This window comes from Diceros bicornis, chromosome 7, assembly GCF_020826845.1.
Source record: "Diceros bicornis minor isolate mBicDic1 chromosome 7, mDicBic1.mat.cur, whole genome shotgun sequence".
In the NCBI taxonomy this organism is placed as follows: domain Eukaryota; kingdom Metazoa; phylum Chordata; class Mammalia; order Perissodactyla; family Rhinocerotidae; genus Diceros; species Diceros bicornis.
In genome coordinates, this window is record NC_080746.1 from 19,929,243 (window position 1) to 19,955,700 (window position 26,458).

A 26,458-nucleotide genomic window follows, 5' to 3' on the forward strand; every position below is an offset into this window, starting at 1 on the left:
TTTTGCGTTCAGGAATTTTGGCCCCAGCGCCGAGCCGTCTCCCCTCCCAGGCCGCTGCCATGGCGGCAGCTCCGCCGCTCTCCAAGGCCGAGTATCTGAAGCGCTACTTGTCTGGGGCCGATGCCGGCGTCGATGGGGGCCCTGAGTCCGGTCGCAAGCGTCGCAAAAAGCGACCGAAGCCCGGCGGGGCCGGCGGCAAGGGGTGAGTTGGTTCCGGCGGGGGCGGGGCCTGCGGCGGCTCGCCGCCCCTCACCTTCCCACCTCCGCCCTCGGCCCCCGGCTCTTCCTTCTCTCTGCCCGGCCGGCCTCGGTCCTCTGACCGCTCGTCCACCCTGCCCAGCTCAGAGCCCGCTCGGGCCGCCCCTCGCGCCCCTAGGCGGGGTCTTGGATGTGTTCAAGCCAGGCTGTAACTTTCATTCCTCGTTTCCCGCGTTTGTAGCCTTCCGACCTCTCCCATAGAGAATGAATGTTGTGCCCTGAGAATAATGCTGGACCCAATTTAAAGCCTCTGTGCTTGGGTGTTTAGGGCCTAGAACCTGTCTGTGAAGGCTCTCAATCCTAAGGACTCTGGTCTTGAGTCAGAGACCTGTGCTCACTTCCTGTTACTCTTAATACTACTACAACTACTAACAATAATAAGTAACATTTATACAGCTCTTGTCATGTGGCAGGTACTGTTCTAAGTACTTTAGTCTTATATGAATTTATTTGTCTTATGTGAACACTATCACGAAGTAGGTATTGTTATTATCTCCATTTCTCAAATGAGAAAACGTTTGTGCCCCAGTATACTAAGTTGGATAGTGCCCCTCCCCCCCAATTCTTGTCCACCCAGAACCTCAGAATGTGACATTATTTGGATATAGGGTCTTTGCAGATGTAATTAGTTAAGATGAAGTCATACTGGGTTAGGATAGGTGCTAAATCTAATAGGACTGGTGTCCTTTTAAGAAGAGGGAAATTTGGACACAGAAACAGGCATAGAGGGAAGACGACCATGTGAAGATGGAGGCTGAGATTGGACTGGATTTATGCTGCCACTAGCCAAGATGTGCCGGGGGTTACCAGAAGTTGGAAGAGTCAAGGAAAGACCCTCCCCTAGAGCCTTCCCAGCAGGCATTGCCTTGCAGACACATTGATTTCACAACTGATTTCAGACTTGCAGCCTCCAGAACTGTGAGAGAATACATTTCTGTTGTTTTAAGCCACCCAGTGTGCGATACTTTGTTAGGCAGCCCTAGGAAATTAATATACTCAATAAAGTCAAATAGTTCCAAAGAACTAAACCATTTCCTTTCTTGGTTTGTTTCTTGCCTTATTCTTGCTTTCTGTCTCTTTGCCCCTCTGATATGTGTGGGTTCTTTGGAGGCAGTACCATGTAGTGAAAATAAATTGAGCTTTGGAGCAACACTGATCAGAGTTTGAGTCCTAGCTGTGCCGCTTTACGGGCTCTGTGGCCTTGGGCAAGATATTTCATCTCTCTAAGCCTCAGTTTCGTCATCTTTAAAATGAGAGTAATACTGAATGATATCATTTATATTAAATGGTTATTGTGATTAGAGATGTATAAAGTGACCCTGGCTTTTCAAATAATGACTGTTCACATCACGGCAGTCGTTATTATTTGGACTCATCCATAGTTTATTCTTGTAACAAACATTTATTGACTACTTTCTGTGCCAGTTACTGCAGGGTGTTGAGGATGCCACTGTGAATGAGGAAGACATAGTCCCTATTGTGATGGAGCTTATAGTTTAATGGGGATACAGGCTTTAAACAGCTAATTACACAACTAATTGGTTTATTTCCTTTGTGATAAATGCAATGAAAGTATTCCAAAAATGTGTTAACAGGAGTTCTTAGTTGGGGAGCAGTAAGGGGGAGTAGTCAAGGAAGGTATGCTCAAGGAAGTTATATGTATGCTAGGATCTGAAGAATGAGTAAGAGTTTCCTAGTAAAGAGTGAGAAGAGTAGGTCAGGCAGAGAGAAGGAACTGAGTATGTGAAACCTGATGTGGTAAGGAATTTGTCTCACTGCAGGCGCCAAAAGATGACCAGTGAGGTAGTGAACTGAGGGGGCAGTGGTATGAGATAAAGTTGGCCGTGTCGGCAAAGACCGGAACATGCAGGATTTTGTGGGATTTTGAGCTTTATCCTAGAACCAATAGATAAGTGTTCGTAGGCTGCTGTCCAAGAATGATTCTTCCTTTTTGATCTTTTTATTTTTCACATTTAGAATGCGGATTGTGGATGACGATGTGAGCTGGACATCTATCTCCACCACTAAACCAGAAAAGGAGGAAGAAGATGATGGAGATTTGCCTGTGGTGTGTATCTTTTGAGGCTGTGAGGACTTTGTAATGCAAGACTCTCAATCTCAACTCCAAGTGCGGGATAGATTTGTAAGCGGGAAAATTGAGGGCAGAGAAGAGGTGACTCTTTCCAAAGAGCTACTTTAAAATAGTCTTCTTTGGTGATGCCTATACACTGCCTTCTTTGTTTATGGATGATCCCATTGGCCTAAAAATGGGAACTAATCACAGAGAGAGGCTGGACTCCTCAACATCAGTGATAGAGCCATGATTAGAATTAGTCATGGTTCAGTTTGTTGGAATCTACCTTAGAAACAATGTTCAGGTTCATTTATAAGAAACTTTTTATTTGCCCCTTTTATTCATTGATTCCACTAAGGTTTAACATTGTAGACACTTGTTTAAGTACTGGAGATATGCAGATTAATAGAACACAGTGACTGTACTTTAGAGCTCATAACCCTAGAATGGGAGACTGAGTTTCAAATAATTTCAACAATATGATAAATGTCAGAGATACATTTCACATATGTACCAAATGCTATTAGAGCACAAGGGAGATAGCACACTGTTTATTCCATTGGGAAATTCCATGAAGGATGTAAATATCTGAATTGAGTTTTGAAGGAGCTGTAAGAGCTAGGTGGGCAAAAACAAAGGCAAATAATCTAGCACTGGTATAGTCATGGAACCTTTGCTGAGAATTGCTGAGAAACAAGGTGAAAAGGAGAGCTGTCGATAGGCAGCAGTATACTAAAAGGTTGTAAAGATGAATTCCAGATGAGTATATTTGATATTAATCTCCAGCATTTTCTAAAATAGGTAATTTAAAAGATGGTTTGTTAGTAATTAAAAGTGAAATAGTGATCTTAAGGCCCCAATTTAGTTTCAGTCAGAATGAATCCCTTAAACCTAGTTAATGTTTATAATTAAGCACTTGGTACATAAGTGAAATGTATCTCTGACATTTATCATATTGTTGAAATTATTTGAAACTCAGTCTCCCCTTTTAGAGTATGACCTCTAAAGTACAGACGCTGTGTTCTATTAATCTGTATATCTGCAGTACTTAGATGAGTATACAATGTTAAAGCTTAATTGAATCAATGAATAAAAGGAGCAAATAAAAAGTTTCTTATAAATGAGCCTGAACATTGTTTTTAAGGTAGATTTCAAAATATTTTTTTATTTTATAAAAGGAACACATAGTTATTGTAGAATATTTGGGAATTATAAGCAAGTTTAAAGTTTTAAAAAGAATATAGTAGGGGCTGGTACGGTGGTTAAGTGCGCAAGTGGTTAAGTGCGCGTGCTCTGCTGCAGCGGCCCAGGGTTCGCCGGTTTGGATCCCAGGCGTGCACCGACACACCACCTGTCAAGCCCTGCTGTGGCGGCGTCCCATATAAAGTGGAGGAAGATGGGCATGGATGTTAGCCCAGGGCCGGTCTTCCTCAGCAAAAACAGGAGGATTGGCAGATGTTAGCTTAGGGCCGATCTTCCTCACGATAAAAAAAAAAAAGAATATAGTAATCATGTATAATGTGACCATTCAAAGATAACAGGTGCTAACATTTGGATGCATGTTGCTTTAATTCATAGATTATACATACTTGTATTTATTTTTCCAAATATAATTGGGATTATACTGTACATATGGTTTTGGAGCTTCCTCTTTCGCTTAATAATATGTTGTGAATACTTTAGTAGAACTTTAAAATATTCTTTGAGAATGTGGTTTTTAGTGATTGCATAGTAGTTCAATATACATATTAATTTAAGCTGTCATATTAATGGACGTATGTGTTGTCTCCTGTTTTAAAATATCATAATGCTTTGATAACTATCTTGTACATAAATCATTGTAGGAATCTGTTTATTTCTTTATGAAATTATGGTCCTTTTGACCTGTATTCCCATATTGCTTTCTGAGAGGTGGTACTAATTTATACTCCCGCTAGAGGTGTATGAGAATGCCAGTTTCCCCATTTCTTCATCAATACTAGAGCATTATTAACAACAGCAAAAACAACAGCAAACCTATGCTAGTTTGGCAGGTGAATAATGGTATCCAGTATAAGACTATATTATCTGTTTTACATGTCATGGGTATATTTTGTCATTTGCCTTTTCATTTATGATAGTTTTTGACATTTAAAAATTTTAATTTTTATGTAGTCAAGTCTATTAATTTTCCTTTATAATATTATCTTTTGCTCTTATGATTGCCCCCAAACCTAAAGAAGGATGGCTTTAGTCCGACTGTTCTCCACACTAGTTAAAACAGATGTCGATTATTGAATTCATCTTTGTTACTGCAAGACCATCACCACCACCAGTAATAATGGCAAAATAATTAGGACAACCACAATGGCAGTGGTGGCACAAGAATAATAGGTATAATTTATTGAACATTTACCATGTACCAAACACTGCTAAGCTTACATGAATTATCTCATTGAATCCTCATACTTTTACTAAAGAGGAAATTGAGGCTTAGAGATAATTTGCCAAAGTTTACACAAATATTAAGTGGCACAGTTGGGGATTTGGATCTCAATTCATCTTGCTTGAAAACCTGTGCTTTTAATGCCCAGGGAGAGATCTCAAAACTAGGTTATATGAGGAATGATGGTAGGATCTCGGGAGAAGAGAAGTAGAGGGGAATTATGACTTGGCTTTGTATGCCACTTCTGGCACTTGCTAGCTTGTGACATTGAGAAAGTTACTTAAGTTCTCTGAGTCATAGTTTGCTGTTTAGCGGTGTGGAGCCCTTCTTTGCGGGGCTATTGTGAAGACTGAGTGAGATAATATAAGTAAAGCGCAAAACACAGTGCCTTCCACATAGTTGCTACTCTGTAACTAGAATTTATTATGCCAGCCATCTCTGAAAGTCTGTTGTGTGGAAAGGGGATCAGTTGCGTCAGAGGTCAGAACTAGTGTCAATGGAAAGAAGTTATAGGAAGGTAGACCTGGGTCCAATTAAACTAAGAACCGCCTTGTGACGAGTTCCCTGTCACTGAATTCGTTTCCTGTCAGGGAGGGACTGGGTGAGTGATCATTTATCAAGGATACTAAAGAGAGGATTCCAGATTTGTTTGGGAGTTTGGATGAAATGAAATGTGGTTTTATCTCTTAAAAATTCTGTGATTCTATGTGCATCTTATTGACTTCTTTTGGTTGGATTCAGGAAAACTTATCATTGTGACTACCTACAACGAGAAAGTTTTCGTAAGGAGCCTGAAGCCCTTAATGAGTGATAGGCGTGATAGGGAACTTGTGTTTTCACTCCGAATGTAAAAGTGAAAAGGTAAAAGGAATTTAGCTTTTAGCTTTTAAGTGGCACTTGTGTACCTGGCAGGTTAATAAAAAAGTTTGTAATGAAAGAAATTAACCTTTGGAGGGAATTTGATTAGTCAGAGAAAGATCTATAACTAAACTGCCCAGTGACGATCAGGTGTTTATGGAGCAATCATAACTGAGGACCACTACGTGTTTCTTCATGGCCATTTTGGGTCTGTGTGCCATGTATATTAGGAATGGGAATGGTCATAGCTTCAGGTTCTTGAGACAGCAGTGCTCCTTGGCTGGATCCTCTGGGTTTCCTCACCATAGTGTCCACACTCCCACAGGTGGCTGAGTTTGTGGATGAGCGGCCGGAAGAAGTAAAGCAGATGGAAGCCTTTCGTTCTAGTGCCAAATGGAAGCTTCTGGGAAGTAAGTTCCAACAATAAATAAATCTAAGTTTCCCATTTATAGGGGAAGCTTTTTTTTCTGTTCTATTCTTTTCCTTTAGAGGAATGCATAGTTTATTTTAGTGTGTCATTGATCCTGAAAAATATGATGTGAAAAAGAATTCAGAACTTGTTCAGAGGTAGTAAGACACGGGAACTGGGAGACCAGGTATCCTGCATTCTCTTATATTTTGGTATTAGGGTTAGAGGTCAGGAAGTGACTCATTTGGGGGCATTTCAGCACCCACTCCTCTCTGGCCCAGAATAGGAGAGCACTTAGTATATAGGCAGGACTTTGGAGGAGTTTACGAGAATCTGAGGAACAGAGTTTGGAGACTTCAGCAACCTCTGTCCTCTTCTAGAATGAAGCCACTCACATGTGGGTTAAGGACCAATGGTTTCTGTCCTTTTTATTTGTGTTAGTAGATCTTTCTTTGTTATTTCCTTAAATATTATATTTTACAGTGCATCATCCTCTGCTTGCCCACTGTACACCCTCTTCCTAGGCTAATAATTTAACTCCCTGTTTAAAAAAAATGTTTGAGATCTTGAGAATTCCATAAAGAGCGTTTGTCATGTCTGAGCAGAGATGAGACCTAGTCTTATTTGCCTTGGTATTCCCCCCAGCTAGCACAAAGAGGTGCCGTTAATAAATCTTTGTTGAATTGCTAATAAGTATTTGATTTTTGCAGCCTACTGCTCTTTGGTAAATCATCACTTGAGGCTTAGCAGTCACTGCCCCTTTTCGAAAAGCTGGGTAGGTAGGTCTATGTACTAAAGGACACAGACTAAGAAATACTTAGTCCCAGTGAGTCACAGCCTTGGTCCCAGCAGTCGTTCGGGCTCTGTGTGGCCAGTGGAAGTGTGCTGGTTTTTCACTCCCTGTGTTCATTCCTTCATAAACTAGGATCTTGCTTCTTGATAGTTGTTTAACTGCGGTTTACCCCTGATGCTCATTCCTTTTTCACACATGGAGGGTTAGGAGAATTAACTCCTAAAAAGGATTTGTTCTTTCTGTGTTATACTCTGTGCCCTTAAGTTAACTATCCTACAATTCTGATTAGAAAAAAATGCATAACAAAAGTGACAGTTGGCTGTAGGTTAGTGATCACCACTGCCTCAGTTAATTTTCAGTACATTATTATTATGTTTTATGAATGAAAACTTTGTTATCAGTATTCTTTTATCAGAGTTCTGTTCACTCTCATCCGTTATTTTCTGCCTTATCCTGTAGTTGTCTTTCTAGTCTTTTCCGCAATCCTTTTTCAGAGAGAATCTTTTGGTCTTCATATCAGTAGGGCTAGGAAGTGATACACACAGACACACATACACACACACACACACACACACAGAGTTCTTTTTCTTTTGCTTCATTCTCACTCCCCCTCTCCATTTGTTACTGGAAATATCCTCGCTGATCTCTGACCTTTACTTCCTTTTTATAATTATGGAATTTATCACCCTCATGGATTAGATTTACTGTCAAGTCCCCTACAGATATCAGTACTTTTCTCTGAGGGGTGGATTCCAATCAGATAGGCCTATTCCCCAAAGTAAAGGAGTTGACTTGGGTTAATTCATCCATTTAACAATTATTCACCTAGCTGTTGTTTGTATTTAGGCCTTGGAGCTCAATGACAAGAAATAGAGGGAGAGGGAAAACTGAGTTTTGGAAATGTCCTGGGTTGCTATAAATGTTTTTTTTTTTGTGTGAGGAAGATCAGCCCTGAGCTAACATCTGTCACCAATCCTGCTCTTTTTGCTGAGGAAGAGTGGCTCTGGGCTAACATGCGTGCTCATCTTCCTCTACTTTATATGGGACGCTGCCACAGCATGCCCTGACAAGCAGTGTGTCGGTGTGCGCCCGGGATCCGAACCCGGGCTGCTGCAGTGGAGCGCATGCACTTAACCGTTATGCCACCGGGCGGCCCGCTATAAATGTTTTTATAGCAACATCCTGTTATGCCTTTGAAAATTGAGTGTCTCAAACTCTTCTCAAATACATATTTTTAAAGATTGAACATGGACTCTGGAGTCAAACAGATCTGGATATGGATATTCACTCCACCACTTATTAGCAGTATGACTTTGGCAAATTACGTAATCTTTCTGAGTGTCAACTTCCTCATCTATAAAATGGGAATGACAATATTTATCTCCTAGGCCTGTTGTGAGAATTAAACGAGGTAATCTATAGAAAACACTGGCAGTAGGTGTTCAGTAAATGTTGATTCTTTTTTTTCTGGTGATCTGCCCCTATCTGATAAGGAGCACAGTGACATGGATTAAATAGCATTTCATTTTGATGTGGCACATGTTTAGTAATTTGCCTTTTGAAAGAAGAATGAGTACAAACTATAAATTACCTAGGCTAAATATCAGTAGGAGCCTCTGACTGGGAACTCTGTACAAATAAGGTTTTGGGAAGAGCACTGGGTTGGCATTTAGAAGACTGGGGTTCTAGCCTGTCTCTTCATCTTGGTAGCTGTGACCTGAGGTAAGAAATCACTCGGCTCCTTGGAGCTTCTGTTTTTATGTCTGTAAAACAAGGATACCTGCTCTGCTTACCTTATAAGGTTTAATATAAAAATGTATTTAAAATGCTCTACAAGTTTATAAGTTGTTAGGCAAATAAGAGAGATTGTTTTTAAAATTTACGAGTGCTGGTTTGTTGCCCCTAAACAAAAGCGCTATGTAGACCTTTTGGGCTTTCTGATTAGTTTTGAGATGTATGCTGCTGGGGAATCTTTTGAAATTTTGGGTACTGGAGGTGAACAGAGCATTTGTGGGACTCTGACTCTTTGCTATTTGTGTTTAGGCCACAATGAAGATCTACCCTCACATAGACCGTTCCATCATGATACCCCGGATTCATCTCCTCCAAGGAGGGTCCGTCATGATACCCCGGATTCATCTCCTCCAAGGAGGGTCCGTCATAACACCTCAGATTCGTCTCCTCCAAGGAGGGTCCGTCATGACACCCCGGATTCGTCTCCTCCTGGGAGGGTCCGTCATGACACCCCAGATTCATCTCCTCCTAGGAGGGTCCATCACGACTCCCCAGATCCTTCTCCTCCTAGGAGAGTCCGTCACGACTCCCCAGATCCTTCTCCTCCTAGGAGGGTCCGTCACGACTCCCCAGATCCTTCTCCTCCTAGGAGAGTCCGTCACGATTCACCAGATCCGTCTGCTCCTAGGAGGGTCCGTCATGATTCCCCAGATCCATCTTGCCATGGGAGGGCCTGTCATGATTCGCTGGATCGTTCTCCCCTCAGGAAGCCTCATCGTCATTCTTCAGGTGTATCTCCCAGGAAGGCCCGTCATGACACCCCAGATCCATCTCCTCCTAGGAGGGCCCATTGCAATTCCTCGGATATCTCTCCCCTCAGAAGTGCCCTTAACAGCTCCCCTGACACATCTAAACCTAGAAGGACTCTTGACTCTCTGGGTACCTCGCAACTCAGAAGGGCCCGTCATGACTCCCCTGATTTGGCTCCGGATGTCCCTCATTCACTGCCCAGAACCAAAAGCAGTAAAGCCCCAGAAAGGGCCTCTAGCAAAACTTCCTCACATTGGAAGGGGCCAGGACCCTCTCATCCATCACTCCTAAAGAACAGCAAGTGTGAGTATGATTCGGACCTCTCTCCTCCACGAAAAAAGCAAGCAAAATCTCATTTCGGAAATAAGCAGCATGATTCTAAAGGTGAGCCTTTGATTGTCCACCAGAGGGACTTATTCTGTAGGCACTTTCTTTTGTGCTATTTACTTGCTTTATTAGGTATTTGTGATCTTTAGAAATGAGAATGGAGTTTCTTTGGAGAAGTTTTAAGAACTGTGGGGAAGTGATGAGAGGTTGGGTTGAGGAGAGTTAAAAATTCACCGTGTCAGGGAGGAAGTTTTTATATATCCTTTTGTTTATTCTAGCCACCCCATCTAAAAGTACTGCATGTTTGTTGCAGAAACTTCAGAACATATACAAATGCATAAAGAAGCAGAAAAAAGGTCGTACAAAATTCGGTCATTCAGAGCCAGTCACTGTTGTAGTCAGTTCTTTTAGTGTTTCTTCTGTTCATTTTTGATGTAGTTGAGCCCTGTCTGTGCAGTATATATAATTTTGCCTGGGTTTTTCACTTAACATTATCTTCCCCATATCATAAAAACATCTCTTTGTTAATATAATTTTTATTGGTGTTCTATTACATAAATTTACTAAGCCATTTCCCTAATATTGCATATTTTAGGTTATTTCTAAATTTGTGCTTTTATAGTTCTATAATGAACACCCTTGTACATAAACTGTTGCTCCATTCTGGATTATTTCTTATCTACTTCTAGATAGATTTCCTGGAAGTTTAAGTACTTCTAGATGTGTTTTCTAGGAAACTAAGTAGAAATTGATTTACTGGGTCAGAGAGCTGTATGTTTTTAAGACTGTCAATACGTATTGCAGATTGCTTTTTTGGGAGGTGATTTGTGATGCTTATGCCTACAACTCAGGCCTGTGTGGGGAAATTGGTTTACTCCATCTTTTGTCCCTAGGTAGTGTTTTAAGTTTTAAATTCAAATACATTGTTATCCTTTAGTCTGAAGACATCAGAATATATTCTAGGTAGTTTTGACTTTTGCTGAGATCTGAGTGCAAGTTTTTTGCCCGTTCTGTGCCTGGATACATGTGACATAGATAAGTGTGTTGAGATCTCACAGTCACTAGTAACTTGGGAATAGAATACCGTGTCCTGCCTACTGATTTTAAAAGTTGTCTCTGGCTTTGCTGTTCTCTCATGTCATCCATACTTGTATTTAGGTTAGTGATAGTTCTTCATAGGAGGACTAAATGAATATTAAACGTTAGCCTGGTTAGTTCTTTTTTGATTCTGCCAAGGGGATTAAAGATTTTATTCTTTAATTTCTAGGCTCTTCTCCCAGCCATAGGAAATTTCGTGCAAGCTCTTCACCTAGGAGACATCAGAGTCACACCTTGGACTCTTCTTCCTACCCAGGTGACAGTCGGAAAGCCTCTGATTCAGATCTTTCTCCTCCGAGGCATAAACAACGTCTAGGGCGCCGGGATTCTGATTCAGATCTGTCACCTCCACGGAATAGACCTAGACACCAGAGCTCTGATTCTGACCTCTCTCCACCGAGGAGGAAACAGAGGGCCAAATCTTCTGATTCCGATCTGTCTCCACCTCGAAGGAGTCAGCCTCCAGGAAAGGTAGGAATTTTCGGGAGCTGTGTCCTTCTCTTAGAGTGACTCTTGTGTTCTAGCTGTGTACAAGTCCCAGCGATCCAAGCCAGAGGAGGAGGATGTAGCTCTTGGTAGTATAGTAAATCTAGTTCAAAGGACCGCTAGTGACCTTTCCTTCTCTCTGAAGGCAGGACTGTCTATGACCCAGCCCAGCTGAACTTGCAAAGATGCAATTTCCTAAGTAGCTTCTGCCTTTATAGCCTCTTAATTCCACAAATCTCATTTTAATAGAGAATAACTTCCTATTTTCTTATGAATAAAGTGAGAACTGAAGTTTACAGAGTAGAGTTAGAAGTACAAACCTTGTGTCAAACAGATCACGTATTTGAATCCTACTGCTGCCACTTAGTGTCTGTGAGATTTGAGCAAGATATGTAATATCTCTAAGCCTCAGTTTCTTCAGCTGTAAAATGTGGATAATAGTAGTACATACTTCATAAGGTTATTGTGAGAATTAAATGAGTTAGTGTAAGTAAAACTCTTAGCACAGTGCCTGGGACAAAGTAAGCATTTAATGTAAGAAATTTATTATTATAAATTGAACTGTAGGTCTCTGTATCCAGAGCTTAAGGAGAAGCAACTAAAATATAAAACTACTTTTAGAAATCGTATCACCTGGGAAGTCAGTGTTTTGTTTTATTTTAAATCTATGATGAAGGCTGAATTGCCAAAAAAATCCATGTGAACGCTGAGTAATTGTGTTGTGAAGAATACCAGTACTAGTATAGGAATCTTATTCTGGTGAGTTGGTTAAGAAACGGAATGATAGAGCCTGTGGTGTGCACATTTCCCTCCAACACAGACTTTTGAGAGACAACACAGGTAAGTCTCCTCTATAGCCCACGTGGTCCTGGCAGGGTAGACCAGCCTGTCCCTAACCCGGGAATGGGGGTTCTTCTCTTTTGGGGAACAAAGTGAGGTCTGAATTTCAACTGGACCCCTTGACATTTTATGTATCTTTTTAGTCCATGGACAATTTAATATTAGTCAAATTTAGCACATTGCTTAAGGATATCAGAGTTTACTGTATAGTCCGTTTGTGGATTGGTTTGTTATCTGGATACAAAGTGGACTTTAGTAAAAAGTTTTGGTTTGGTCATATCTTGTCATTATCCTGAAATATATCTACAATTTAAGGATCTTAAAATATAAGCTTGAGCTTGTATTTTTTTTTTTTTTTTGTGAGGAGATCAGCCCTGAGCTAACATCCGCCAATCCTCCTCTTTTTTTGCTGAGGAAGACGGCCCTGGGCTAACATCTGTGCCCATCTTCCTCCACTTTATATGGGACGCCGCCACAGCATGGCTTACCAAGCAGTGCATCGGTGCGCGCCCGGGATCCGAACCAGCGAACCCCGGGCCGCCGCAGCGGAGCGCGCGCACTTAACCGCTTGCGCCACCGGGCCGGCCCCTTGAGCTTGTATTTTAAATGGAACATTTTATCAATGTGGGTTTCTACTGGAGGGCTTAGAGCTTGATACGGGTTTTAACCAGGTGACCTGAGAGTGAGTCTTCACCTGGGCAAAAATACAGATGCTTAGCCTTTCCTTTAATGTCTTGTTGGTTTGTGTATTTGTTTACTCTTAAAATTGATAGTACTATTAATTTTGCATGAAATTCAATTTTATTTCTTTTCTATTTTGTGAGTCGTGTGGTCAATAATGGGAATATAAAGCTAGAGTTTTTGGTTTGGTTATTGCTGATCATCAGACAAAAATGCACCTAACTGTGTATACCCATGGAGCCTACTGCTGCATTTTCTCATTAATGTTGGATACTCCCTTTTCCATTGCATAGGCTGCACATATGTATTCTGGGGCTAAAACTGGGTTGGTGTTAACTGACATACAGCAAGAGGAGCAGGAGCTCAAGAAACGGGACCAAGAATCCATGGCGTTTGAAGGTAAAAATGTACAAGTGCAGAGACCAGTCGAGGCTCATGTAGCTTTTATTATTTTTTTTAATGTAGCTTATTGTAACTGACATTTTAAACTTTTTATTGCTATTGACTTTCAGCTCTGGTTTTATGTATTATTTTAACTTCTCAGTGGGTCCAAGTGGGTCTTTTCCTTCTTGAAAAATGTTATTTTTCAGGATCATCACCAATATGCACTTAGTATTGGTAAGAACTACTTGTACTCTGGCTGCAAAACTGGTTATCCAGCATCAGAATCCCAAGTGGTTGATTTCAGCTGTTAGAATATTATTTCTGATTTTGATACCTGATGTTTAGCTTTAAAAATATAATTTTCCTTTGCAGCTGAATTCCAATATGCTGAAACAGTATTTCGAGATAAGTCTGGTCGTAAGAGGAATTTGAAACTGGAACGTTTAGAGCAAAGGAGAAAAGCAGAGAAGGACTCGGAGAGAGATGAGCTGTATGCCCAGTGGGGAAAAGGGTAAGAGAACCGCTGAAAGAGGAAACAAGGCTGCAGAGACTGGAGGAAGTCATTTCTCTACTCTTCTGAGAAGTTAGTTCCTTGTTCTGCCTTCAGAGGCTATTTTGAGGAATGGGAAGTTCAGTGTGCTGAGTCTCCTACCTAAGATACTGATATATTCCACACTTGCAGGTGGTATTCTAGGAATTTCACCCTTTTCAGTATTTGACTTAGGCTGCTAGAATGAAGAGATTCTCCAGATGTAGCAGGGTGGTCTGTCTCAATGTAAGAGTGGAAATGTTAAACTGGATAGCAGACACTCTTGGTTCTTTTTGCCCAGGCTTGCCCAGACCCGGCAGCAGCAACAAAATGTGGAGGATGCTATGAAGGAAATGCAAAAGCCCCTGGCCCGCTATATTGATGATGAAGATCTGGATCGGATGCTGAGAGAACAAGAAAGAGAGGGGGACCCAATGGCCAACTTTATCAAGAAGAATAAGGCCAAGGAGAACAAGAATAAGAAAGGTGAGCCTTCTGGGAATCATCGGAGGTGGAGGTGACTTAAGGGAAGAGAGAGACTCATTAGGGTGATAATACATAGCTATGTGCAAAGAAGGTTTTCCCATACAATTTTAGATTCCTTGTATTTGGAGATTTAGGTTCAACTCAGTAGAAATTTCTGTATAAACATTTTTTTCCCCACTGCCATCCAGCTGTAAATTGAATTATACAGGTAACTAACTTCTCTCTCTCTCGTTAGTGAGACCTCGTTACAGTGGCCCAGCACCTCCTCCCAACAGATTCAATATCTGGCCTGGATATCGCTGGGATGGAGTGGACAGGTAAGCCTGAGTATTTCCTACATTTTTGTTTTCTCTTCATCTGACCCTAACCTTCCTTAACTGTTCTTAAATCACTCTATACTCTACCTCATTCTCTGCTCTAATCACAAGGTTAATAACATGCAGTTTGTTTGCTTCTATTTCTGAGGTCCTCAGATCCCATTTCCCATACTTAGAACACCCTTCCTCCTCCTCTTTCCTTTTCAAATCTTTTTAAAGCTATGGACAAACAACTCAGGTGGTCCATATAGGACACTAATGTTGTTTTCTAAGGTTTAGGGGGGTAAGTGATGGGTGGCAGTTGGAGCCTTCTGTATGTTGTATCTTTAAAATGTAGCCCTTGAACTTTCTCTTCACTGCCTTAGGAGTGAGTTACTTGTAATGTCTCACTGACCCCTACCACCTTATCTATTAACTTCCCCATATCTGTACCCACATACTCTAATTTCCTGTCTGTTGTCATGGATGAACTATATATGCTCCTCTCCAAAGTCAGTCTGTCTGCTTACATATCAGATGCCATTGCCTCTTGCCTACTAAAGGACATTGTTCTAGCATCTAGCACAGTGAGTCTCAAACTTTGATTTTAAGACCCCTTTACAATCTTAAAAATTATTGAGGACCCCAAAAAACTTTTGTTTATGTGAATTATATCTATTAATATTTACCATATTAGAAATTAAACTGAGAAGTTTAAAAAGTATTTATTAATTCATTAAAAAAATAATAAAGCCATTATGTTAATATAACCATATATATACATGTTTTTTTTTTGCTGAGGAAGATTAGCCCTGAACTAACATCTGTTGCCAATCTTCCTCATTTTTTGCTTGAGGAAGATTAGCCCTGAGCTAACATCTGTGCCAGTCTTCTTCTACTTTATATGTGGGTTGCCCCCACAGTGTGGCTGATGAGTGGTGTAAGTCCATGCCTGGGATCCAAACCCACGAACCTGGAGCGCTGAAGCAGAGTGTGTGGAACTTAACCACTACACCACGGGGCTGGCCCTGATGTAACCATATTTTTACAGAAAAAAATCTATATTATCCAAATAAAAAAAATAGAAGAATGGCATTGATTTACATTTTTGCAAATCTCATTAATGTCTGGGCTAATAGTAGACAGCAGGATTCTGCATTAAGTCTGTTGCAATATGTTTAGTGGAAGTATAGGAAGAAAATTCAGCCTTATACGTAGATACATAGGTAGTTAGAAAAGTAAGTGTATCATATTTTTTAATACTATAGAGTAGTAGTTTCTTAAAGGTTATTTGAAATATGGAATCTGAAACCATATTAAAAAACTTTTCATACTGTTACGTTGAAATCCATTGTTTTTTTTTCCACTTTGGATGGATCTTTTACCCATGCATGGTTTTATAACCATGCACTGGTCATTTTGAAAATATTATTTTCTTGAGTTTTTCAGACCTTCCAAATGTTGACTTATTTCATTATACAGTATCAAATAATCATGTATTTGTTAACATTACCTTTGATCTCATCACAAAAATCTTTAAATAATGGAAAGCTAAAGAGTTCATGGTGGTGGATACAAGTTTTTCAGAATTCTGATTTATGGTTAAAAGCTCAAATTTTTATCACTGCCAACAAATATTATCAGTTGTTTTTCTTGAAGTAAAGCTCACTTTGTATAATAGCGTTTTTGTAGAGTCCCTCAGATTTTGTATCTAGAGGATCATGTCCTCTGTGAATTCCGACAGTTTTACTTCTTCCTTTTCAATCCATATGCCTTTTGTTTCTTTTTCTTGCCTTATTGCACTAGCTAGAACTTACAGTGCAGATGTTGAATAGAAGTAGTAAGAGCAGACACCTTTGCCTTGTTCCTAATCTTCGGAGGAAAACATTCAGTATTTTATCATTAAATATGTTGTAAACTATAGGTTTTTTATAGATTCCCTTTATTGAGTTGAGAAAGTTCCTTTCTATTCCTAGTTTGCTGAGAGTCTTTTTCAGAAATGTATATTGGATTTTGTTCAAAATGTTTTTTCATTTCCTTTTGGTTCATTCTTTGATCCATGAGTTACTTAAGGAGTGCGTTGTTTAATTCCAAACATTTAGACTTTTCTAGATATTTACTGTTACTGATTTCCAATTTAATTCCATTAAGGTCAGAGAATATACTCTAATATTTTAATCTTTTGAAATTTAGTAAGATGTGTTTTATGGCCCAGTATATGGTTTACCTTGGTGAATAGTCTGCGCTTGAAGATAATAAATATTCTGTAGTTGTTTGGGGTAGTGTTTTGAAAAAATTTTTTTGTATGTTTTTTAAATAAACTTTTTGTTTGGGAGTAATTTTAGATTTGCAAAAGTAGTATAAAGAATTCCTGTACACTCCTCATACATTTTCAATTCCTTTCATTACATTACCGTGGTACATTCATTAAAACTAAGAAACTATCATTGGTATGTTACTATTAATATACCAAATTTTATTTGGATTTCACCAGTTTTTCTGATAATATCCTTTTTCTGTTCAAGGATCCAATTCAGGATACCACATTGCATTTAGTTGTCATGTCTCCTTAGTCTCCTCTGATCTCGGACAGTTTCACAGTCTTTCTTTGTTTTTTGTAACCTTGACAATTTTTTGGAGTATGGTCAGATATTTTATAGAATGTCCCTCAAATTGGGTTTGTCTGATGTTTTTCTCATGATTAGACTGAGGTTGTGGGTTTCTGGGAAAAATGCCACAGTAGTAGAGTGCCCTTCTTCTCATCACATCATTTTGGGGGGCACATGATATCCATGTGACATCACTAGTGATGTTAACCTTGATCACTTGGTTAAGGTAGTGAGTGTTTGCCAGGTTTCTCCATTTTAAATTTACTATTTTTCCCCTCCTGTTCTGATACTCTGTTCTCTGGAAGTGAGTCGCTGAGTTCAGCTTAACTCAAAAGAGGACCTGTAGGAGGATGTCTACATATATTATTTGAATTTTTCTGTAAGGAAGATTTTTTTTTGTCTCCCTATTTATTTATTCAGTCATTTATTTATATCCATATGGACTCATGTATATTTTATGATTTGGATTGTAATCTAGTAGTACGTTATTTATTTTGTTGCTCAAATTGTTCCGTTCTTTGGCCATTGGGAGTTCTTTCAGATATCCCTTTCACACACCCCACTCTTTTATTGTTTGAGCACTTGTACTTTCTGATACTACAAGGTGCTCCAGGCTCATCTTCTATTTTCCCTGCCCTAGCCCTAGAATCAGGCATTTCTCCAAGGAGCCCTGGCTGCTTTAATGGAGAGTGATATTTAGAAACCAAGATTTGACTGCTAAAAGTGCTCATTGTTACTGGGGTGTCATTGCTTCTTGGCCCTCTCAGCAGGCAGAGCTAGGTAATGCATGTGTGGTAATCCACGTATACACACACATCTGGGGTTATTTCTGTATCTGTCCATCTGTATGTATGTGTTTGTATACACATGTATTTATATATACTTATATGTAAATATGAGTTCATATTGATGTAACTGACTCTAATCCAGTATTACCTTTACTTCTTGCTTGTCTATAACTTCCCTTTCCAATACTGAGAAACCTGGCACCCACTATCTGCCATCCGTTTTGCTCATCTCAGTATTCATGTAAAACAGTTTCAGAATTGAGAAATTCAGAAACAAGAGATGAATTTACCATCTCGAGTATAGCATTTATGTGCAGTTCCTTTTGTTATTACCCTTATAGTTTCTAGTCAGAATAACCATTTGCCAATATAACTTAAAGGGTCAGTTCCCCCCACCTCCTTGCACCTCAGTGCAGTTATGTCATATGTTTGTAATGTAGTTAGATTCATTTGTCATAGTCTGCATTCTATCCTGGGATCTCCTGACATCTTGGGTGATTTTTTCCTTTTATAGTTTACTTACATTAATGTTTATTCTTTATGGTATACAGTTCTATGGGGTTTGATAAATGCATAGAGTCATTTATCCACCACCCTAGTACTATATAGAACAGTTCCATCATCCTAAAATTTCCCCCTAAAAGTCCCCTTTTAGTCAATTACACCCCCTCCACCAACCCCTTGTAATTACTGCTCTGTTTTCTGTCCCTATGGTTTTGCCTTTTCCAGAATGTCACATGAATGGAATCATACAATATGGGTAGCCTTTTGAGATTGATTTCTTGTGCTTAGCAAAATGCATTTAAGATTCATCCATGTTCTTGCATGACTCAGTACTTTATTTCTTCTTATCACTGAGTAGTATAACATTGTATGGGGCCGGCCCAGTGGCTTAGCAGTTAAGTGCGCACACTCCGCTGCTGGCGGAGTTCGGATCCCGGGTGCACACCGACGCACCGCTTGTCCAGCCGTGCTGAGGCCGCGTCCCATATACAGCAACTAGAAGGATGTGCAGCTATGACATACAACTATCTACTGGGGCTTTGGGGGAAAAATAAATAAATAAATAAAATTATAAAAACAAAACAAAACATTGTATGGATGTACCACAATCTGTTTATTCCCCAGTAGACAGACGTCTTCATTGCTCCGAGTTTTTAGCGATTGTGAATAAAGCTGCAATAAACATTTGTGTACAGGTTTTTATGTGGATATAGTTTTCAGTCTACTGGGGAAATACACAGTGACTGCTGGATTGTGTGGTGAGACTGTTTAACTTAATAAGAAACTGCCAATTGTCTTTCAAAGTGGCTGTACCATTTTACATTACAGAAAAGAATGAGGATTCCTCTTGCTCCATATCCTTGCCAGCATTTGGTATTATCAGTATTTTGGATTTTAGGTGTGTAAGTTTAGTGTTCAATTTTAATTGCTCTGTCATCTTTTTTTTTTTGTGAGGAAGATCAGCCCTGAGCTAACATCCATGCCAATCCTCCTCTTTTCGCTGAGGAAGACTGGCCCTGAGCTAACATCCATGCCTATCTTCCTGCACTTTATGTGGGACGCCGCCACAGCATGGGTTGACAAGCAGTGCATTGGTGCGCGCCCGGGATCCGAACCTGGGCCGCCAGCAGCGGAGCGCGTGCACTTAACTGCTACGCCATGGGGCCGGCCCTGCTCTGTTATCTTTTTAGCTGTAACTTTCTGCAATTTTTTTTAGTGTTTACTTTAAGGATCACAGTATGTGTCTTTAACTTATCACAGCCTACTGAGAGTTATAATTGTACTGTTTCACATAAAGTATAATAATCTTGCAACACTATAGTTCCATTTACTCTCTATTCTTTGTATTATTGTTATCATATGTACTACATAAAAAATGGTATAGATCCCACAATATGGTATTATAATTTTTACTTTACGGTTATATATATATATATTTTTTTGTGAGGAAGATTAGCCCTGAGCTAACATCTGTTGCCAATCCTCTTCTTTTTGCTGAGGAATATTGGCCCTGGGCTAATATCTGTGCCCATCTTACTCTACTTTATATGGGGGATGCCTGCCACAGCATGGCTCGATAAGCAGTGCATAGGTTTGCGCCTGGGATCCGAATCTGCGAACTCCGGGCTGCTGAAGCGGAGCACATGAACTTACCCAGTATGCCACTGGGCCAGCCCCATGTGGTGATATTTTTTTAAAGAAACTAAGAAAATAAAAGAAAAAAATACATATAGTTGTTAATATTTACTCACATATTTACCATTTCTGGTACTCTTCCTTCTTTCCTGAAGAACTTGGAATATTCCTTCAGTGCAGGTCTACTGATGACAAATTCTCTGTTTTTGTTGTTATGAAAATGTCTTTATTTCACCTTTATTTTTTAAAAACTTTAATTTTGAAATAATTTTAGACTCGTAAGAATTTGAAAAAATAGTACAGTGTGTTAGTGTACCTTTCGCCCAACTTCCCCCAATGATAATATTGTATGTAACCATGGTACAGTATCAAAACCAGGAAATTGATGTTGGCACAATTCTATTAATTAAATTAGAGACCTTTTTCTTGCCTTTATTTCTGAAGGATAGTTTTGCTGACATAGTGTTGGAAGAGATCATTGTGAGGTGGACCCAGGCAGAGGCTCCTTGCCCCTGTCCTTGGAATGTACATCTGGCCTACTATTCCCACACCAGCAGTTGTTTCAAGGACGTAGCCTTGAGAGAATAAGGTGTTGCTGAAACCATCTGGACTGAATATGTTGACTGATTCCAGTTAAGGTCTCTATATAAGCTTTAAGATTCTGGCAGGCAGGCGTGAAGATCTACTTGTCTTGCGGCTGCCCAAGACAAGCCTTGTTTGTAAGTTCCCTTGCTTATTAAACCTGCCATCTACCAATCTGGGATGGTCTGCTTCTTTCTTCGGTCTCTCCTTACCCTCTGCATACGGGGGCCAATTTCAGATTTCACCCAGGAAACTCCTAAGGTTGCGAACCAACACATAGAAGTCTGGATTGACAGTACTAGAGGTCTGTGACAATTCTGTCAGCCCTTTAAAGATGTTTCATCATTTTCTATACCCCATTGTTTCTGATTAGAAGTCAGCCCTCAGTCCTATTTGTTTCATTGTTAACACCCCCCCCCACATACATGTTGTAATATATTGTTTTTCTTTGGCAGCTTTCAAGATTTTCTTCTTGTCTTTGGTTTTCAGTAGTTTGACTATGATGTACCTAGGAGTGGTTTTCTTAGTATTTATCCTGCTTTGGGTTTGTTGAGCTTTCTGGATCTGTGAGTTCCTATTTTTCATATTTGGGAAATATTTGGCTATTTTTTCTTCAATTATTTTTTCCAAACCTCTCTTCTCCTTCTCCAATTACACTATTTTCCACCACTTGGTATTTTCCCACAGATCTCTGAAGTGCTGTTCATTTTTCTGTCATTATTTTTCTCTCTATTCTTAAGATGGAATAATTTCCATTGATCTATTTTCATTGACTCTTCTGCCATCTCTAATCTATTAGGCTCATACAATGAATTTTTTGTTTCAGCTAGTTTATTATATTTTTAAACCCTGGAATTACCATTTGATAGTTTATATTTCTCTGCTGAGATTTCCTATCTGTTCATTCATTATGAGACATTTTCCTCTTCCTTTAGAATATTTATAGTTCGTGCTTTGAAGTCCTGTCTGCTAATTGCAACATTTGGGGCACCTCAGGATTGGTTTCTATTAATAGCTTTTTCTTGAGTTTGGTCACATTTTACTGTTTCATTACAAGTCTGGTCATTTGTAAATGTATATTGGGCATTATGAATGATACATTGTGGAGACTTTGAATTCCGTTATAGTCCTCTGAAGTGTGTTGATTTTTATTCCAGCAGACAGTTAACTTTGCTGTATAGTCATGTATTGCTTAATGACGGGGATATGTTCTGAGAAATGTGTTGTTAGGTGACTTCGTTGTTGTGCGAACATCAGAGAGTGTACTTACACAAATCTAGATGGTATAGCCTACTACACACCTAGACTACATGATACTAATCTTATGGGATCACCATCGTGTATATGGTCTGTCGTTGATAGAAACGTCATTATGCGGTATATGACTGTGTTTGAACTCCAAACTCTGTCCCTTTGCAGTGGGCAGCAGCTAAAATTTCTGCCCAGTTCTTTGAGTTTCTCGCTGCTGTGTTTTCATCGGGCCCCATGGGGTTTCTCCTGCACAAGCAGTTTAGCAGTTAGCCAAGGATTTGGGTACGGTTTGCATGTAGATTTTGGGTTTATCCCTTTTGTAGTTCTCTCTCTTTCAGTATTTCCTCTCTGATTTTCCAGCTGCTCTGCCCACGTTGCACTGGCACCTCAAGCCAGTCAGCCTGTGGCTTTCTGCCTCTGTGAGCTGTGCAGATTGGGAAGTGCCCTCAGGCAAAAAGCTTCACAAATCTCTTTTCACACATAGACTACCATCCAGGTTCTGCCTGCTTTTGGTCACTCTCTTATACCTCCAAATACTTGTATTTTTATATTTTTGTCCAGATTTTATAATTGCTAGCTGAGGGTGGGTAGGTCTGCTCAAGTTCTTCCGTCATGACCGGAATCCGCTGCCCCACCTGATATTGTCCTAAGGCATTGTCTTCTGTCCCTCAAGCTGCTGTGAAAATCCAAGGCTGTTGTTCCTGATATTGGCAGGTATCCTCAGAGTGGCTGTGGTTTTAGGCTATCTTACTGCTGCTTTGGTTTGCAGCTCACTGTATCTAGGCTTTTTGTTTGGTAGTGAGAGGATTTTTCAGAATACTAATTTGCCATGTAGCCAGAAGTAGATCTTTTTATAGCCACAACCTTAAAGATGTTCCCTGCTACACTGAGTTCATTCTTTTATTCTTTTTTCTATTTTTTTAAATTTCTGGACCCAAAACTTAGAACTCTCCCTGACCTAGTTTTTACTGGTGTCTGTTTTATCTGCATCTCTCCCAGTAGTTTTCCCTCACTTCTCGTTCTTGTTTTCTCCTAGATTTTTCCTTTTAGTTCCTTTTCTCATCCTTGCTTTCTTTCTGATTATTCATTCTTTCATCACCTCTTCTAGTTTTGTCTGTTTTTGTCCCACTGCACGTGAATATTTCTAGAATAGATCTGTAGTATGTTACAATTGGAAAGACACATAAGGTCAATTAATCTAACTCCCATTGTTTAAAAGAGAAATTGAGGTCCAGATAAATTTAACAACTTACCTAGAGTCATTCAGCTCACCCGTTAAAGCTGGAATCAGAACCCTGGGCTATCAGTTCTCTTGCAGTTTGTTTTTTTAAAATTCTTTTTAGGGTTTGGTTTGTTATTCATGGGTCCTTTGTCTGTATGATAATATTAGTGTTGATTCTCTTAAGTACTTATTCCCCAAGTCAAAAAACAGTGGTTTCCTTGGTGCTCTAGAATACCATCTATGCTTCTAAGGTTGGAGATGGTGTCATTCGTAATAAGCTTCCCTCTTCCTAAAGCCTTCCGTTACTCACCCTACTCATCCCTTAGGGAAGGCCTTAGGAAAGAGGGAAGCTTGTTATCCCATTTAGTTCAGTAACACTTAGCGTACATGTTATAACTTTAAGCAGCTGTGTACTAGGTGCCAGAGTCTCAGAATTAGTGAGAGACAGTCCCTGAGCCCAGGAACTCACTTTCTATCTAGAGGAAAAGACAGACAAGTCAATAATTTCAATGCTATTTGGTAAGTATTACTATAGAGAATTTTCAAGGTGCTTTGGGAGCACAAAGGTAGAGTAAATTCAGCCTTGGGAGAGCGTGGTCAGGGAATACTTCCTAGAGGAGGTGATACATGAGCTTAGGCTTAAGAGATGTCAATCACCAGGCAAGATAAGAAGGAAAAGAAAGATGTTTAAGGAAGAGGATTCTATATGTGCAAAGTCATAAGGATATGGAACATCATAGTGTTATGGGTGGGGTAGTCATAAGCAGCTTGCTGTTGGTGGATAGCATTAAGTGTGGAATGCAGTTGTACGAGATAGACTGAGGTTAGCAGGGGCCTGGTCACAGAAGGCCTTGGAATCATCTTTGAGGAGCTTGGTCTTTACCCTAGAGGCAAAGGGGAGCCATTGAAGGATTAGTAGCAGCTCTACATTTTAGATAGATAAATGATTATGGCAGTAATATGAAGCATTTGAAAGGCACAGGTTTGGAAGTAGAGAGACAAGATACAAGGCTGTTGCAGTAGATCAGGTTAAAGGTGATGGAGGTCTGAACTGGGACAGTGGTAGTAAGGATGGAGAGAAGAGAAAGTGGAGAAGCATTTAGGGGATAAGATGGCAGGACCTGGTGCCTAATTTGGGGAGAAGGAGAAATCACTGGATTTGGCAATAAGGAGGGTCATTGATGACCCGAAAGAAGGCTAATTTTGTGGCATAGTGAAACAAAAGCCAGGTTCTAATGTGTTATGGAGTGAATGAAAAGTGAGGAGGTATAGGCAGAGAATACAGGCTCTTCCAAGAAGTTTGTATAAGATAACAGAGAGAATACATAGTAATAGAAGGGAGTTGAGGTCCACTCCTTGAAACTCACCCCTGTATGGGCTTCCATGACACCCTACTCCTGGTTCTTTTCTCTTATTGTTTTTTGTCAGCCACCTTAATGAGTTGCTTTTCCTCTGTGCACCGCTTGAATGTCTTTCAGAGCTCCATCTGTAACCCTAGCTATTCTCACTCCATGTGCTTTCTCTGGCCAAATCTTATCTAGTCACCCGTTCAATTACCACCTATATGTACCTGATTTCCAAACCTGTATTTGCAGCTCAGTCTGGTGTATGTAGCTGCACTTTACCTTTCTCTATTGATATGTACTTGAGGCACCTTAAATGCGATATATTCAAAACTGAACTCATTAGCTTCCCCTACTCTAAACCTGCTCTTACTCTTATGTTCTATCCTGGTTAGTAGCAGCCTCATTTATCTAGTCACTAAAATTATTAACCTACGAGTCAAACTTACTTCATCCTCCTTATATACCTAATTGATCACTAAGTCCTGCTGTATTTTCTCTCTTTCTGTCCCTCTTCTTTATCATTGTTTTTGTCACCTGTTGCCTGGACCACTGCAGTCACTTTCCTGCTTCTGATCTCCTCTAGAGTGATCTCTTTGAAATGCAATTTATGCTCCTGCTTTAAATCTATCCCTACTGGATGAAGTCTAAGCTTTTTACCATGGCCTACAAAACTCATTGTGATTTGGCCTCTTCTTACCTTTCTGACTTTGTCCCATGCTACTTCCTTTGTCATGAAATAGCGTGTGCCAGGCTATTTCTTATTTTTGTGCCTCTGCTCTTGTTGCTCATACTGTGCTCTGTCCTGAAATGCTCTCCTGACCTTTCTGGCCCTCCCCACCTCCAGCCCTCTGGGTAACTCTAACTTTCTAGACTCAGCTTAGGGGCCACTTCCATGAAGCCTTTCCTGACCCTTCTTGTCCATCCCCCCTCCCAAGCTGAGTAAGATCCCCATCTGTTTTCATGATACCCAGTGTGTGTTTCTACCATAGTTTATGCTTTTTAATTATTTGTTTAAATGTTGATCTCTTCCACTAGTCTGTGAGTTCATCAGGACAGACGCTGTGTCAGGCTCATTTTCATGACACAGTGCCTAGTATATAATAAGAATTCACTAAATGTTTGTGGAATGAATGGATAAAGTATAAGATGTAGACATCAGCTGAGAGTGAGTTGGGCCTTTAGAGAGTGGTAAATGTTTGAAACAGTCGTCAGAGTGGCAGAAGGGTCTGAACAAGAACTAATAAGAGGATGAATTATGTATTTTGTCCTTTTAATTCTGTATGCCTTAAATATTTTCACATGACTGCCTTAATTTCCTCCTTATTTGTTAGATTGTGAACTCTTCTCTTTTTTTAAATATAAATGTCTGGGGCCGGCCCGGTGGCGCAAGCTGTTAAGTGCACGCGCTCCGCTGCGGCGGCCCGAGGTTCGCCGGCTCAGATCCTGGTCACTCACTGACGCACTGCTTGTCAAGCCATGCTGGGGCGGTGTCCCATATAAAGTGGAGGAAGATGGGCACAGATGTTAGCCCAGGGTCAGACTTCCTCAGAAAAAAAAAAAAAAAAGAAAAAAAGAAAAAAAATAAATGTCTGGTTCAGGATTCTGGCTGATTAGTATCTCTTGATTGCAGATCCAATGGATTTGAACAGAAGCGCTTTGCCAGGCTTGCCAGCAAGAAGGCGGTGGAGGAACTTGCCTACAAGTGGAGTGTTGAGGATATGTAACTTTTCTGAGGCTGTAGGGGTGGCTGTGGGTTGTGGTAGTGGACATAGGGCAGCGAGACATCCAGCTGTAACAGTTGTCTGTGCTCATAATCAGGGCCCACACAGACCAGCAGCTTGCTGAATGCCAGTTTTGACTGCAGAAGAATATTTGGTTCCTGATGTTTGTACTGAAGCACCTGTACTTTTCAGGTGTGCCAACACTGGCTGTTGCTGGCTTTCAGAGGAAGCATTGATTTCTTGGTGTCCCTGGGTTGTTCTTGGTTAGGATTTTTCTTTTTTAATAAACATACATTTATTTTTTTAAAATCA

At 40.1% G+C, this 26,458-nt stretch overlaps 1 protein-coding gene across 1 annotated transcript; it reads left to right on the forward strand.

Moving 5' to 3' along the window:
- Positions 1-10: 10 nt before the first annotated feature.
- BUD13 (BUD13 homolog) lies at positions 11-26,458 on the forward strand. The gene is made up of 10 exons (XM_058545172.1): positions 11-202; positions 2,236-2,326; positions 5,941-6,025; positions 8,861-9,745; positions 10,956-11,257; positions 13,087-13,192; positions 13,550-13,688; positions 14,008-14,192; positions 14,428-14,509; positions 26,056-26,458. Exons 1-10 carry the CDS (start codon positions 60-62, stop codon positions 26,147-26,149), a joined length of 2,112 nt encoding a protein of 703 aa, XP_058401155.1. The 5' UTR covers positions 11-59; the 3' UTR covers positions 26,150-26,458.